This window comes from Phacochoerus africanus, chromosome 4 (assembly GCF_016906955.1).
Source record: "Phacochoerus africanus isolate WHEZ1 chromosome 4, ROS_Pafr_v1, whole genome shotgun sequence".
Classification (NCBI taxonomy): Eukaryota; Metazoa; Chordata; class Mammalia; order Artiodactyla; family Suidae; genus Phacochoerus; species Phacochoerus africanus.
The window spans coordinates 147,514,561-147,531,436 of record NC_062547.1 but is presented as its reverse complement, the minus strand read 5'-3'; the positions used below and the strand labels follow the sequence as shown (position 1 = coordinate 147,531,436).

The window sequence follows — 16,876 nt, the reverse complement described above, 5'->3', positions numbered from 1 at the left end:
TGAGAACACAGGAGTTTGTTAGACTTAACTTCTTTATTTTTATGTAAGTTTGAAACTTCCCACAGTTAAAAAAGTGAGAGAAGCCATAAAACAAATATGCATTGTAACAAGACACTATACTAGTTACAAGACTGAAATTAGTAAAACAGGATAGACAATTAAGGATCAGATGTGATTTCTGTTTTGAAGAAGCACACCTGAACAAAAGATTTACCTAAGTGGAAACAAATCAAATAGTAGGGCTACATACATTACATGTCATTACATAATAAATGCCTTCTGCTACTGCAGGAGTTCAGAAGAGAGCAATAATGTTCCTCATCACTTAGGAGATTTGCGCCTTGCAGAAAGAGGAGACAAAGCATATTACCAGGAACGAAGAGAAGAAAATAAAGTTGAGTCATGACAGGCACACAGACAGGGTATAACTGGCCTAACCAGAAAAAATACATATAATATTTTACAATGCCATACAACACAACAGTAAAAACACTATCAAGGAGTTCCCGTCGTGGCGCAGTGGTTAACGAATCTGACTAGGAACCATGAGGTTGCGGGTTCGGTCCCTGCCCTTGCTCAGTGGGTTAACGATCCGGCGTTGCCGTGAGCTGTGGTGTAGGTTGCAGACTCGGCTCGGATCCCGAGTTGCTGTGGCTCTGGCATAGGCCAGTGGCTACAGCTCCAATTCGACCCCTAGCCTGGGAACCTGCATATGCCTCGGGAGCGGCCCAAGAAATAGCAAAAAGACAAAAAAAAAAAAACAACACTATCAAGAAGTGAGGAAACGTGGGAGGGACTGGGAGTCTAGGGTTAGTACATACAAACCATTGCATTTGGAGTGGCTAAGCAATGAGGTCCTGCTGTACAGCACAGGGAACTGTATGCTCACTTGTGATGGAACATGATGGAGGATAACGTGAGAAAAAAATTTACACATGTATGACTGGGTCACTTTGCTGTACAGTAGAAATCGACAGAACACTGGAAACCAACTATAATGAAAACATAGAAATCATAAAAAAAAAGAACATAAAAATCACCCTAGATTCTGCCATTCAGAAGAAACCATTATTGGAGTTCCCATCGTGGCTCAGTGGTTTGTGAATCCAACTAGGAACCATGAGGTTTCGGGTTCAATCCCTGGCCTTGCTCAGTTAAGGGTTAAGGATCTGGCGTTGCTGTGAGTTGTGGTGTAGGTCGCAGACGCGGCTAGGATCCCGTGTTGCTGTGGTGTAGGCTGGCGGCTACAGCTCTGATTAGACCCCTAGCCTGGGAACCTCCATATGCCGCAGGAGCGGCTCAAAAAATGGCAAAAAGACACACACACAAAAAAAGGAAGAAACCATTATTAAAATTTCTGTGAACATTCTTTCAGACATCTATTTTATATACATATGTAGATGTACACATATTGTTTTATATCAGTGGAGCATAACTATACTGTTTTATAAATTTTGACATTGGACATCTATGTCAATATATTTATAAATATTCCTATTTAAGGAGGGGAGGAATTTCATAGATTTCATAGATCCTTAAACACATGTCCTATAAGTGACCCTTTGCTATAAATGTTTATGTTGTTTTGTAGTATTTTCTAAACAATGCTATTGTGGAGAAAAAAAAAGAAGTGGGGACTCAATTGTAGAAAGGGAAGCCACAGAAAGAGGTCCATCTATGGTTGAGGACAAAACAGTGGCCCCTGCAGAGTTCTCATAAGGGGCTGTCCTGGCTGGTTTTCTCAGGGAAACTAGCTCGGCAGCATGACGTGCTGTGGGGTAGGGAAGGCAGTGGTCAAACACAACGGAACCAAGAAGACTGCGGCAATACTCCAAAATGTGAAGTGGTTCCAGTGTGGATGAGGGCAGGAGCCACAGCAGGAAGAGAGAGAGAGAGAGAGGGATGCTTCAAAGAAAAAGAGGAAGGGTTTTTTATTAACTAGCTATAAAAAAACAAAGCAATGAGTCAATCACGTTAAGGTTTCAATTCAATTAGGTGAATGTTATTTCCATTAACAAAGAAAGACAGGGAGAGTGGAGGTAGCAGAGACTGAGGAAGATAACAGGGTTTGATTTAAGGAGGCTGAAATTGATGGGGATAATAACTATAAAATGATAACAACTAATCTTTATATTAACTTCTAGATGCCAGACACTATCCTAGATGCTTTGTATATATTAACCCACTTCTTCCCCAAAACAACCTTAACGAGGTGAGTAATGCTATTTTTCTATTTTACAAAAGAGGAAACTAGGATACAAAGAGGTAACTTGCCTAAGGTCACAATGAACATAATGGATGGAACCAGAATTTGAACTGGGGCTTAATTTGCTGAGCTGCCTCTTCATGGCATGACAGAGATGAAGAAATACTTATGATAAACAGATGAATTTATCCATAAATTTACCTACTGTGGAAAGAAAATCTCACGGTCTGATATTTTTAACAACCAACTACCTTATTTTTATGTTTTTGGAAAAAGGAATTTTTTTAAAGCCTTAGCAAACTAAAAACAAACAACAAAAACAGTTAAGAAATAAAAGAGAATTAGGATGCAAAAAAAAAATTAGTTAGACATAAATGTCACAAAATAGCCTAGCCACTAAACATTACAGTTTAAATGATGCTATACTATCTTCACTTCGGCATTACAAGTAGTTATTTAAGCATATTGTACCCAACCTTCTGTATACTCTTAGAAGATAAGCCTTGCGTTTTGAAAATTCAGAGGAATAATTTTTGAACAGAAGCTTCCAAGTGAAATTCCTCCGGCAGAGGAGACTAAATGTTGCTACTCCATAGCAAAGAAGCCTTCTCCAATTCAGAGTGCCTGGCCCTGCTCTCGCATCATCACACAAAATTAAAATACAGCTAGACAATATAACCAAACAGTAAACTGTTTTGGGACCATAAACACAGCTTTATATAGCACGGTCCGCAGAAACCGAAACTAATTGTACTTTTTTTTTAGGGCCAAACCCGCAGCATATGGAAGTTACCAGGCTAGGGGTCAAATCGGAGCTACAGCTGCTGGCCTACGCCACATCCACGTGGGATCTGAGCCATGTCTGTGACCTACACCACAGCTCATGGCAACACTGGATCCTTAACCCACTGAGTGAGGCCAGGGATTGAACCCACAACCTCATGGATACTAGTAGGGCTCATTACTGCTGAGCCACAATGGGAACTCCGAACTTTTTTTTTAAGTGTAAGACTATTCAAGAAAACGTGTTTTTTTCCTGGCAATCTTAAGTCAAACATTTACTCACGTTCTGACACTGTATAAAGGAGGTTCTGGGGTAAAGGAGGAGGTAGTCTTGCTCCCACTGGTGCAAGATTGGGCACTGCACTTGTCCCAGGCTGGTCACGGTTGTTTATCAAGCTTGACTGTGTTATGGGTGGTCCTACAGACAACAAACAATGAAAGGTTAAGCACTAATATTTCCTAACTAATAAAAATACTATACTGAGTGCTAATTTGGATATTCATAATCAAAATACTTATTTGGGTTTAGAACAGAATTAAGGAAGTTGATGTGCACATGCTTAGACACTGAGCCGCATAATTAATTAAAATGACATTTTAAAAGTTACATGGGAATTCCCATTGTGGCACAGCAAAAACAATTCAGATGAGTATCCGCGCAGACGAGGGTTCGAACCCTGGCCCTGCTCAGTGGGTTGGGGATCTGGCATTGCCATGAGCTGTGGTGTAGGTCGCAGACTCGGCTCAGATCCCATATGGCTGTGGCTGTGGCATAGGCCATCAGCTACAGCTCTGATTAGACCCCTAGCCTGGGAACTTCCATATGTCTCAGGGGTAGCCCCAAAAAAGAAAAAAGAAAAAAAAAAAGTTGCATGGTTAAGGATCCAGCATTGTTACCATAGTGGCTTGGGTCACTGCTGTGGCAAGGGCTTGATCTCTGGTGTGGGAACTTCTACATGCCTGCAGACATGGCCAAAAAAATGACATTTTAGTTCTGTCACAGACAAAGCTAATCTAGGGCAGAAAAATGGCAGAAGTGGCTGCCTTTGGAGGGTGGGAGTGGCAAAAGGGTGGCAAGGGAGTTGAACAAACTTTCTGGAATGATGGTAAAATTCTACAGAACTCTTAAGTTACTGATAAACATGTTTAAGTGTACTGATGTCTACAGTATACTGTGAAATGCATTAAAACTAAAAATAGAGAGACAGAAAGATATGTAATAACACCAATACAGTAAAATGTTAATTGTAGAACCCAGGTGATTAGTATTCCTGTTTGCTTCTTTTTTTTTTTGTCTTTTTTGCCATTTCTAGGGCTGCTCCTGTGGCATATGGAGGCTCCCAGGCTAGGGGTCTCATCGGAGCTGTAGCTGCCAGCCTACAGCGGGATCCGAGCCGCGTCTGCAACCTACACCACAGCTCACGGCAACGCCGGATCCTTAACCCACTGAGCAAGGCCAGGGATCGAACCCACAACCTCATGGTTCCTAGTCGGATTCGTTAACCACTGAGCCGCAACGGGAACTTCTGCTTCAAATTTTTCATAGCAAAATGTTGGGAGTTGTGGAGGTAACATTCTTAGATTTAACTTTTAAACAGATATGTTCCCACAATGAGATAAGATCTTTTATTGTGGGAATTTATACATACCAAAAATGCCATTTTATCTGGGAAATAAAATTGCAACTTGAACTTCATAATTACACTGTTTATGTAACAATATTAAATATTCACAAATGCTGTTAAAAGAACCATATTTCCATTAGCCAAATCTATGCATTAAACTATCAACTTTAATGAAAATGTGCTCTATAGAGAATGTTACTACAGGAAACCTACGTGAATGGAAGCATGCAAAACTTTTTTGAAACTTCTTGTGAGTCTTTAATGATATCAGAAATTAGAAATTGAAAAAAAGAAAGTTAAGGAGCTCCCTTGTGGCCTAGTGGGTTAAAGATCCAGCAGTGTCACTTAAATGATGCAGGATCCCTGGCCTGGGAACTTCTGCCTGATGCAGGCAAGGCCAAAAAACAAAAGTTGAAAAAGTACCAATTAAGTAAACTGAACAGCAATTTTTTTTTCTTGGCTGTGTCCATAGCATCTGGAAGTTCCCAAGTCAGGGATCAACCCGTGCCAAGACAAAGACCTGAGGACTGCAGTGACAATGCCAATTCCTTGACCCACTGAGCCACAGAGGAACTCTGACAATCTTTTTGTTTTTTTTCTTTTTAGGGCCATAGCCATGGCACATGGAGCTTCCAAGGCTAGGGGTTGAATCGGAGCTACAGCTGCCGGCCTACACCACAGTCACAGTAACACAGGATCTGAGCTGCATCTTCAACCTACAAACACCACAGCTCATGGCAATGCTGGACCCTTAACCCACTGAGTGAGGCCAGGGATCAAACCCACAACCTCATGGTTCCTAGTCGGATTCATTTTCGATGCATCATGGTGGGAACTCCCTGACAATCATTTTTTAAAATAATTTGCCAACACGTAAAATGTTAAATGTCTTCAAGTAGCTATTTTTTATTACATCTTTGTATACATATAAAACTATTTGCCCTAGAATTTTGTTACATTTAAAAGATTTAGTAAATCAGCTATAATGGAAAAAATAAAAACCATTATTAAAAAAAAGTTTCCTGTTAATAAAGAGAGCACACAGGATTGTAATAAAGTTCTAGAAAAAAGTGAAAAATAATTTTGTCTTTTCTGTTAAACCAGAAACTATTAAGATTTTTTAAATCATGTTTAAACATTTCTTACTCTTAATTTTGGTGAATATGGTAACAGCATAATGAGCATTTTTTCTGAAGACCTTATAATTAAAGAGATTCATATTGAAGTACATACTGGTGAAATGATACGACATTTCAAACGTACTTCACCAAAAAAAAAAAAAAAAAGGAGCCTAGACAATTAAAAAAAAAAACAAAAAAAACAGGGAGAGTTTCCGTTGTGGCAGAGTGGTTAACAAATCTGAATAGGAACCATGAGGTTGCGGGTTCGATCCTTGGTCTTGCTCAGTGGGTTAAGGATCCGGTGTTGCCGTGAGATGTGGTGTAGGTCACAGATGCGGCTCAGATCCCGTGTTGCTGTGGCTCTGGCGTAGGCTGGGCAGCTACAGCTCCGATTAGACCCCTAACCTGGGAACCTCCATATGCCACGGGAACAGTCCTAGAAAAGGCAAAAAGACCAAAAAAAAAAAAAAATCCTGAAAGAATACGTAGGGGGATAGAGGGAGGAATAAACAAGACAAAAATAGCTGAATACTGATGCCCAGTGAAGCTGGATGATGGTGCATGGTACACTGTTATTCTGATCTGTGTATATTTGAAAACTTCCATAAAGGGAAGGAAGAATTGGATGTTGGATGCAGGCAGTCAAAAGACACAAATTTCCAATTTTAAGATAAGTACTAGGGAGCTAATAATCTACAACATGACAAATATAGCAATGCTTTATGAACATGAAACATACATATATGAAAGCTGTTAACAGAGTAAATCCTAAGAGTTCTTGTCATAAGAAAAAAATGTTGTCCATTCCTTTCATTCTGTACCTATATGAGATGATAAGTGGTCACTAAACTTACTGTGATAATCATTTCATGGTATTATGCAAGTCAAATCATTATGCTGTGAACTTTAAACTTATACAGAACTGTACATCAATTATATATCTATAAAACTGGAAGAAAAAAAGCAAAGCTCCAAAATAAAACATTTTAAAGAAGTTTCAAAAAAATCTCAAAGGGATTTTCTTTAAAGACTGGGAAATTTCATTCAACTACTGGCATATTCTAAAAAAGACATCCTCAAAACCCTAGCTTCCTTAAGATGCTATCAATTACCAAGATTCTGACTGTAAGTCATTACAGATTAAGCAACTACTGAGAAAAGTGACACTTGGAGGGGAGCTCCCTGGTGGCCTAGCAGCCGAAGACTGCTTGTGTCACTGCTATGGCTCAGGTTTGATCCCTGGCCCGTGGAACTTCTGCATATTAAGGGCGTGGCAAAAAAAAAAAAAATTACACTTGGAGGTACTACAGCAGCTTGGATCGCTGCTGAAGTGTGGGTTCGATCCACAGCCTGGTCCAGTTGGTAAAAAGGATCTGGTGTTGCCGCAACTTTGGCATAGGTCCCAGCTGAGGCTTGGATTCAATCCCTGGCCCAGGAACATCCATGTGCTGCTGGAACAGCCATTAAAAAAAAAAAAAAAAAAAAAAAGGAAAAAACAGCATCTTAATTATAAGAATATATTCCAAATTTTATTAAAAATTTAGTATTCAGAATCTTAAAATCTAGCGTCAGGTTAGCTAAAAGGGATGGATTTTTTTTTTTTTTTTGGCTTTTCAGGGCTACACCTGTGGCATATGGAAGTTCCCAGGCTAGGGGCTAAATCAGAGTTGCAGCTGCTGGCCTACACCACAGCCCAGCAATGCCAGATCCAAGCCGCATCTGTAACCTACAGCACAGCTCATGACAACGCCAGATCCCTAACCCACTGAGCAAGGCCAGGGATGGAACTCAAGTCCTCATGGATACTAGGGTTCATTAGTGCTGAGCCACAACGGGAACTCAGGGATGGATTCTTTTTGATGCAATTCTTTATTAAAGAATAGTCGACACATACTTACTTGGTATGGGAAGCACAACAGGAGGTGGAGGCTGACCATGGCCTTGGGGAACAGGAAGTCTCATATTATGGCCAGGACCTGGACCCGGGCCTGGGCCTGGGCCCGGACCTGGACCCGGGCCTGGGCCCGGACCCGGGCCTGGCATTGGAGGCATTAGCATTCCAGGAGGTGGTGGCGGAGGAAGCCCAGGAGGAGGTGGAGGGAAAGGAATCATGCTTGGTAGAGCAACTTCATCAACAACCAGGGGATCATTGCCATGATCAAACTGACAAAGGTCACCAAGTACACAAAATCCTCTTTCTGTGAGAATAAAAGATAAACCTTATTATGATCTACACAGAATTGAGAAAACAAAACAAGTCCCTGAAACAGCCAGCAATCTGATTTATTCTCCTAGGAGTCTAAAGCCTCCTCGTGTTACTCTGCTAATCACTGCACATCCTCAGGTAGGCCAGGTGTCCTCTCTACCATGTATACTGTGAGACTACACTTTGTGGAGACAGCACCAACCACTATTAGATCAATCCATTTACCATTAAGTTTTCATAATAAAAATTTAATTATTTTATTTTCTCTTTTTTGGCCGTCCCACAGCATATGGAGTGCTTGGGCCAGGGACCAGATCCAAGCCACAGTTTCAACCCACATCATAGCCGAAGCAACATCAGATCCTTTAATCTGGGGATCAAACCTGAGTCCCGGTGCTGCAGAGACTCTGCCAATTCCGTGGCAACTCCAAAAATTCAGTTATTTTAAATAATAATTTAACGAAGGTAGGGAGGATAAGAAATTTGAACTAGATGATCTAATCTCAACTACCTATTTTCAAAGTATTATTCTAAAGCAATCCTTTTTGCTTTATCTAGAAGTTGAAAGTTTAAGTTATTCACCTGAGCATTATTACAGTTATTCACTGTTGCATTGCTTGTAACAGCAAAATATTTGAAAAGCGCCGTCAATAAGAAAAAGGTTTAAAGTCATTTCCATAAGTACAGAATACTAAGAAGCATAAAAACATATTGAGGAAAGCCTTTATATGTTAACACAGGATGCTGGCCAGGAAATATTGCTAAGTGAAAAAGAAATACACAGCATGATATATACTACACTAGTATTTATATAACAAAGAAAGTTGGGGAGAATATACATTTTTGTTTATGTGCTCACGCAGAGACTATGTCTGGAAAGACAAAGAAACGGACAGCATTCAATTGGCCTTTAGAAGATCTTTGTGGCTGGGAGACCAGGGTGAGAGTATGTTAATGTTTGAATTATGTGATTCTACTCCCTAACTAAAAATTAATAAAATGAAGGAGTTCTATAGTGGCACAGTGGGTTAAGGATCTGGTGCCGTCACTACAGCAGCTTGGGTTGCTGCTGTGGCACAGGTTTAATCCCTGGCCCAAGGACTTCCATATGCCACAGGCACAGCCAAAAAACAGAAAAACCCTAAATAAACAAAGAAGCATATGCCTATACCTTTTAATAAAACCCACACTATAATGAAAAGGAATCCAATTCTTGCAATATTTGCTTTACTAGTACTTTTGGGTACAATATAAAAAAGAATTTTTACCGTCATAATCTCTGCATCGCCTCTTTGGTGGTGGGTTTCGACCAAAAGAATTGGAAGAGCTATGATTATTATAGTAATTAGACCAACTCTCTGTTGTGTTTTCAGAGTGGTGCGCAGGTGCGATCACAGTAACGGTGCTGGGAATAGACTGTGCCCCAGAGGAATACTGCTCCGAAGAGTTCGGAGGGGGTGCAGACACAGGCACATAGGAGCTCTCCAAGTCATTCCTCTCACTCTTAAACTTAGATCTTTCCCTGTGTTCTGTTTTAGAGACAAAACAAAACCAAGAAACAAGTAAGATCAAACATCCATATTCTTAAACTATGTTTATTTTCTCGCTTACAGAAAGGGGAAGGTGAGAATACCGAAGTCAATGTACTGAGCTGTCCAAGTTTCAGAGTGCTGCCATTGTTAATACACCCTAAAGGCAGCAGCATCAACAATGTGACCGACTTTGACCACCACTTGTGTAAGAGCACCTTTTACAGCACCAGCATCAATACATAATGAAGGAAGACTAGCTTCTCCATGCCTCATCAGGATGCTGTGCAAGAACTGACTTCCGAACCGGCATTCTGAGAGAGAAGTGGTTGGGATCTGGGTAATCTACCTCTATTTTTTCCTCTGTAATTCTAAGAACTCCAGGCAACCTTAAAGCAAATCAATTCTTTTTAGTCAAGTCATGGGAGTGAGGAAGCAGGCACTCTTCTTCCTCCAGTGATAGCTTTGCTCATCAAAAGATCCTTGTTTCACTTATACAAAATGACTTAAAAGTCTAGAATATACTACAATATGCTTATGAATGGCTTCTTTTTAGTCAACCTCCTTTGACTCCATCCTGAGGACAGAGCCTTGTCTTCATTAAAAAAAAAAAAAAAAAAAGAGCACTGTTTTGAGACAGATTTCAGATTTCACAATTCTCATATTAAAGGCACATTTACCTTAAAGGGAAGTTCTGGCACACTTGTGATTGACACAGGAACATCAACAACTACAGAGGTTTTGAGGGGGAGCCTCATCTACTCACCGACGCTCCTATTTGGATCCCGGTCTTTGCTGCGCCCCCGGCTTCGACTCCGACTCCTACTCAGGCCTCGGCTCTTACTCCGGCTCTTACTCCTGCCTCTTCTCCAGTCATACTTCTCACGGTACAATTCATTTCGCTCATAGTACCGGTCATAGTCTCTCCACTTGCCATCTTCTCTTTTTTTCTCACGTGTCCTATAATACACAGATATGAAAGCCATAAGTATGTCTCAAAAACCAAGTGTGAAAACAGATCAGTGGTAGGAAATACCCTCAATTATCAGAATTCATAATTTCTATGCTTTCAGAAAGCCATAGAACCACCACATAATTCCTCTAATCCAGTATATAAAAGAAAAAACATTCCCTTCAAGTATATGGGGTGGGAGAAATGAAAAAAGGAGATGAATCCAAAGTATGGGGAGGGCTAAGGAGGAAAATATATTTAAAATGAGGAAAGACAAAACACTCAAAACAAAGTTTTCCTAAACAAAGACTAATTTTTTGATGGGAGGCCTGATGATTCAACATATAAACTGCACCACTTGTAATATAAAATGCTAAGGATGATTTTAATACTGAGCACCCCTAACCAAATGGAACATTTCATTAATATTCTCTAAGGAGACTGCTCCCACCCCTGAGCTCTTGGGGAAAGCACATAATGATGACTGTTTATAAAAGGAGAGAAAGTATGACAAAGACGAGAAAAAAAAACAAAAAAAAAAAACAGAGGGAAAGGAAAGGTAACTCTTTCTTTAAGCAATTTAGAGAGAGAGGAGTAGAGCATATGTGAAAAATCCCTTTAATACCCTTATAAGGTAACTTAAAAGTAAGTTATCAAAATCTTCCTAATTAAGATAAACACAAACCTTCGTTCACTCGACTCTGAACGAGTCTTCTGGGGACTAGGGTATTTCTTTTTTCTGCCATCTCGTTCCTCCTCTGCTGGCTCCTGAAATACCTACATGAAAATATTCATTAGAAGCAAGAATAATCCTACAAATTATAAAACAAATCCACTTGATAATCTTTCTGACACAAGAGAGGGCACAAATACACTGAAATACTGAAGTCAAATCACATCCCAAAAAGTTGGTCAACAGGAGAAAGGAAAAAAGAAGCAGAAATTACTTTGACAGTAATATGTTAATTTTTAAATGTTAAATTAAGGTAGAAATTATCGTAGGAGGAAAACAGCAATCCATTCAGATAGTAAAATGACTTATGTTCTCCTAATTACAAAATACATTCACACATAAAATTCACTGGAGAAGAACTTTAGATTTTTTTTTTTCTTTTTGTCTTTTCTAGGGCCTCACCTGCGGCATATGGAAGTTCCCAGGCTAGGGTCTAATAGGAGCTATAGCCACCAGCCTATGCCACAGCCACAACTATGCTAGATCCGAGCTGCATCTGCAACCTACACCACGGCTCACAGCAATGCCAGATCCCCAACCCATTGAGCAAGGCCAGGGATCAACCGGCAACCTCATGGTTCCTAGTCGGATTCATTTCCGCTGCACCACAATGGGAACTCCAACTTTAGATTCATTTCATAGAAAAGGTTTCAGCAACAAATCATTAACCAAACAAATGTTAGAAAACTAAGTATTTCATATGAATTAAGGAAAAATGGTATTGGAATTAATGGGAATGTTAAGGCTTCTTTTATTTAATTTTTTTAGCCGAGGCATGTAGTGGCTCGAAGTGGGATCTCAGTTCTCTGACCAGGGATTTAACCCAGATTCTAACTAGTAGACCAGCAGGGAACTCTGTAATGCTTCTCTTAAAACAGTCAAGAAAGTTCCCATTTGATACAGCCGGGTAGGGATAAAGCACTGCAGCAACTGTGGTGCAGCCTCCATCTGCAAGGGGGATTCAATCTCTGGCCCAGGAACTCCACATGCCATGGTTGCAGCCAATTAAAAAAAAAAAAAAGAAAAAAAAAGTCAAAATTGACCAGAAATAAAGAACCAGTGATTCTATTGTTTTTAAACAGAAGTTAATCTTAAAACAAATATACAGACTTTACTAGAGAGAGCTGGAATAAAGATAACTGTAAGAGCTAAACAAATGCGCAACTAACGGAGGTCACTTAAAAATACTCAAATCAGGGAGTTCCTGTTGTGGCTCAGCAGTAACGAACCCAACCAGTATCCATGAGGATGCGGATTTGATCCCTAGCCCTGCTCAGTGGGTTAAGGATCTGATGTTGCTGTGACCTGTGGTGTAGATTGCAGACAAGGCTCAGATCCTGTGTTGCTATGGCTGTGGCATAGGCTGGCAGCGACAGCTCCAATTCGACCCCTAGCTTGGGAAATTTCATATGCCACAGTGTGGCCCTAAAAATCCAAAAAACAACAAAAAACAAAATTACAAATCAGGATGAGAATGAATGGAACAAAGATTAACAATTTAGTAATACTTAGGCAAATAAAATGGCATCCACAATATGGCAAGCATATGGTACTGGCAGAAACACTATAATGATTAGACTGTATTTAAAAATCATTTTTTACCAATTTACAGGAAATACAGAGGACATATCACTCCACTGGGATGCAATCAGCAAATCCCAGACAGTTAAAAACTCCCTAAGACAAATGACCATGAGTTTCAACAAAATACAATTTAAAGAAAAAAAGTGGGTGAGGAAAAGGAGAAAAAGAGAGATATACAGGAATTCCCTCTGTGGTGTAATGGGAACAGCAGCATCTCTGCAGAACCAGGCTGCAGGTTCAATCCCTAGGCCAGCAGCTATAGCTCCGATTCACTCCCTAGCCAGGGAACTTCCATGTGCTGCAGGTGTGGCCCTAAAATGTCAACCAAAAAAAAAAAAATTTTAAAAAGACTTTGAGATAATTAGAGGGCATGAGCCAAAAATAAAAAAGTGGTAGTAACATTGATTGATTTTAAGTATAGCTACATTTTGTTTTCTTTTAATGATAGATCAGTTCAATCAGGCTAGCATTTAAAAATATATCAGAGGAGTTCCCGCTATGGTGCAATGGGATCAGTGGTATCTTGGGAGTGCTAGGACATGGATTTGATCCCTGGCCTGGCACAGTGGGTTAAGGCTGACACTGCCACAGCTACAGCTTGGGCTGCGACTGCAGCTCAGATCTGATCCCTAGCCTGGGAACTCCATATGCTATGGGGCGGCCAAAAATAAAAATAAAATAAAATAAAATAAAAATGTATCAGAAATGACAACTAAGGAGTTCCTGTTGTGGCTCAGCAGGTTAAGAACTTGACTGTTATCCATGAAGATGCAGGTTCGATCCCTGGCCTCACTCACAGGGTTAAAGGACCTGGCGTTGCTGCAAGCTGTGGCAAAGGTCAGATCCTGAGTTGCCGTGGCTGTGGTGTAGGGCAGCAGCTATGGCTCCAACCTGACTCCTAGCCTGGGAATCTCCATATGCTGTAAGTATGGCCTTAAAAACCACAAAAAAAAAAAAAAAAGAGAGAAAATGACAACGAAATGCAATATGTGATCTATGATCTTTTGAATGAATCCTGTACTAGAGAGTGGGAAAAAAAAAAAAAAACATGGTATAAAAGACGGACAGTGTTGGGCCAATAGGCAAAACTAGAAAATAGTAGATTAAAGTGTTTTATCGATGCTAAATTTACTGAAACTGACAATGGTACCAAAGCTATCTAAAAGAATATCCTTATCCTTACAAAATACAGAGTATTTAAGGGTCAAAGGTCATGATGTATCTGACTTACTATCAAGTGATTCAGAAAAAAACAATTCTGGGTATGGGTATGTAAAGAAAGCAAGCAGGGCACATCTTCAATAGGTGAATCTAGGTAGATGATAAAAAGGTGTTTTGGGTACTACTCAGAATTTTTCCATAAGTTTAAAATTACTCCCAATAAAAAGTTTAAATAATTATAATAAAAAACAAAGTTGGGAAATACTTCTATATAACAACCAACATTCATGTGCACCAGGCACTAGGGTGGGTGTGTGGGGGTGTGTGTGTGTGTATATATGGATAAAACATTATTTAATCCTCAATGAGAAAAGTACTAGGGTGATTTTCTTTCTTTTCTTTTCTTTTTTTTTTTTTTCCTTTTGAGGGCCCAACCTGCAAACTAGGGAGGAAGTTCCCAGGCTAGGGGTAAAACCGGAGTTACAGCTGCCAGCCTACACCACTGCCACAGCAACACCAGGCCTGAGCCACATCTGTGACATATGCCATAGCTTGCAGCAATGCTGGATCCTTAACCCACTATAAAATTTCATCCTTGGTTCAAATAATTAGATTACCATCTAAATCACATTTTTATACTTTAACACTGTAAAAACATTTTTTTCCTTTTCTTTCCTACATTGAGAGTGATGTTTATAATTCCATTAACTATTAAAAAACTATATGGTTAAAAAAGAAGAAATGGGGAGTTCTTGTGTGGAACAGCGGGTAAAAGGATCTGGTATTATCACTGCAGCTGCTTAGACTGCTGCTGTGGCATGGGTTTGATCCCTGGGCCAAATGCCATGACTTATTCCACATGCCATGAGCATATCAAAAAAAAGAAAAGAAATGGCCTATTGACACAAAAACGATATAACGATTTTTCCAGCCAAGCCTCTACTTTTAACCAAATGTTCTAAAAGTCACAGGAAATTGCAGTTCCCGTCGTGCTCAGCAGTAACAAACCTGAATAGTATCCATGAGGATGTGGGTTCAATCCATGCCCCACTCTGTGGGTGAAGAATCTGGCATTGCTGTGAGCTGCAGTGTAGGTTGCAGATGCAACTCGTACCTGGCATTGCTGTAGCTGTGGTATGGGCTGGCAGCTGCAGCTACAATTAGAACCCTAGCCTGGAAACTTCCATATAACGCAGGTTCAGCCCTACAAAGCAAAAAAAATCATAACATTTTTTTAAAAAGAATATGTATAATAAAAGTCACAGGAAAAGATTTCCCTGAACTCCTCAATGTTACTAAAATATTTCTTGGAACATTAAACAAGCTATCTGAAATTCTTCTGACTCCTCAAGTCTAAGAAACTAAGATGCCCTGGTAAAGAATCTGTACCAGGCTCAAGACCCAGAAACTTCAAGAGATAATAACTTCTGGAGTTCCTGCTGTGACGGAATGGCGACAGCAGCACTTCTGCAGCCAGGACAGAGGCTCAATCCCCTAGCCTGGTACAGTGGGTTAAACGATTCTGTGTTGCCAAAGCTGCAGCCTAGATCAATCACAACCTCAACTCGGATCTGATCCTGGCCCAGGAAGTCCATGTTGCACGGGGCAGTCAAAAAAAAAAAAGAAAGAGAGAGAGATGGAAAGAGATAACTTCTAAACAGGTCAACTTCCAAGTAAGAATACTGGTAACGGGAGCTAAAAAGCCTCCAAGCAAAAGAAAACTTTGCATTACCTCTTCTTTAATTTCTTCTTTTTCTTGGACTGGTGGTTTTGGCTCAGGCTTAACTGGTTCCAAAGGTGGAAGGTAGTTCTTAGTATAGAGACTTTCAAATAGTTTATCCACAAAACCTGATGTTTCTAAGGAGAAGAAATAATATTTAAGTGTTGCACAAAAACCAAAAGTTTGACAACACATTCTATCAGCAAAGCTGAGAAAAGTGAGACTTCTCATACACTTCTATGGAACCAAAAATCAGTCTAACCCTTATGGGGAAGAATCCTACTTCCGGGTTTTAAAATCCTTTGAACATACTTGCACATGTTCAAAATGATATATATGCAAGATTATTTGTCTGAGTACATAATAGTGAAAGATTAAATACAACCCAAATTTCCATGAATAAGAGACTACTGAAATAAACTTGACAACTGTACAAAAGAATACATAGCAGCTACAAAAAAGTGAGTGCTAATTGATAATATCAACTCTCAAAGATATAAATTAAATATTTTATCTATTTATATTTGCAATTTAAAAAAAAAACTCTGAAAGGGCACATAAATGACAAGGTTGTGTGTACTGGAGGTGGGAAGAGAGCAGATGAGGTGAGAGATGCTTCCACGGTACACCTTTATGTTGTTGGATTAAATTCAGCACCAACTCGAAATTTAATAAAAAATATTTTTAGGAGTTCCCGTCGTGGCTGAGTAGTTAGCAAACCCAACTAGCATCCATGAGGATGTGGGTTCAATCCCTGGCCTTGCTCAGTGGGTTAAAGATCCAGTGTTGCTGTGAGCTGTGGTGTAGGACACAGACACAACTCAGATCCCATGTTGCTGTGCCTGCAGCACAGGTCAGCAGCTATTGCTCAGATTCAACCTCTAGCCTGGAACCTGCATATGCTACGGATGCAGCCCTAAAAGTACAAAAAGACCAAAAATATATATATATATATTTTTTTTAATCAGTGGAAAAAATAACTTTTGACATGAGAATGATATGAAAAGACCGTTTTGTGTTTTACTTAAAGGCTACTCTACAGACTAACTGGGGAGAACCAGATGAATTTATTAAACATTAAATGTCAAAATATTTATATTATGCTATTGAAACCTAATTTAATATAACTTACATTGGTCATACCCCTCAGGAACAGCTAAAGAGCATATTAAAAGTTTAACACAGGAGTTCCCATCGTGGTGCAGTGGTTAATGAATCTGACTAGGAACCATGAGGTTTCGGGTTCCATCCCTGGC

At 39.8% G+C, this 16,876-nt stretch overlaps 1 protein-coding gene across 5 annotated transcripts in view; it reads right to left on the bottom strand.

The window, feature by feature from the left end:
* The window catches only part of RBM27 (RNA binding motif protein 27), a 70,114-nt gene that overhangs the window by 38,613 nt on the left and 14,625 nt on the right, over window positions 1–16,876 (bottom strand). For 4 of the 5 annotated variants that reach the window (XM_047778954.1, XM_047778955.1, XM_047778956.1 and 1 more), the window contains exons 3-8: window positions 15,633–15,757; window positions 11,108–11,199; window positions 10,237–10,430; window positions 9,210–9,470; window positions 7,634–7,933; window positions 3,273–3,407 (exon numbers count right to left, since the gene is read on the bottom strand). In XM_047778954.1, coding sequence (XP_047634910.1) covers window positions 3,273–3,407; window positions 7,634–7,933; window positions 9,210–9,470; window positions 10,237–10,430; window positions 11,108–11,199; window positions 15,633–15,757 — 1,107 coding nt within the window. The remainder of the gene's footprint in view (window positions 1–3,272; window positions 3,408–7,633; window positions 7,934–9,209; window positions 9,471–10,236; window positions 10,431–11,107; window positions 11,200–15,632; window positions 15,758–16,876) is intronic. The other variant, XM_047778958.1, reaches the window with a different exon arrangement.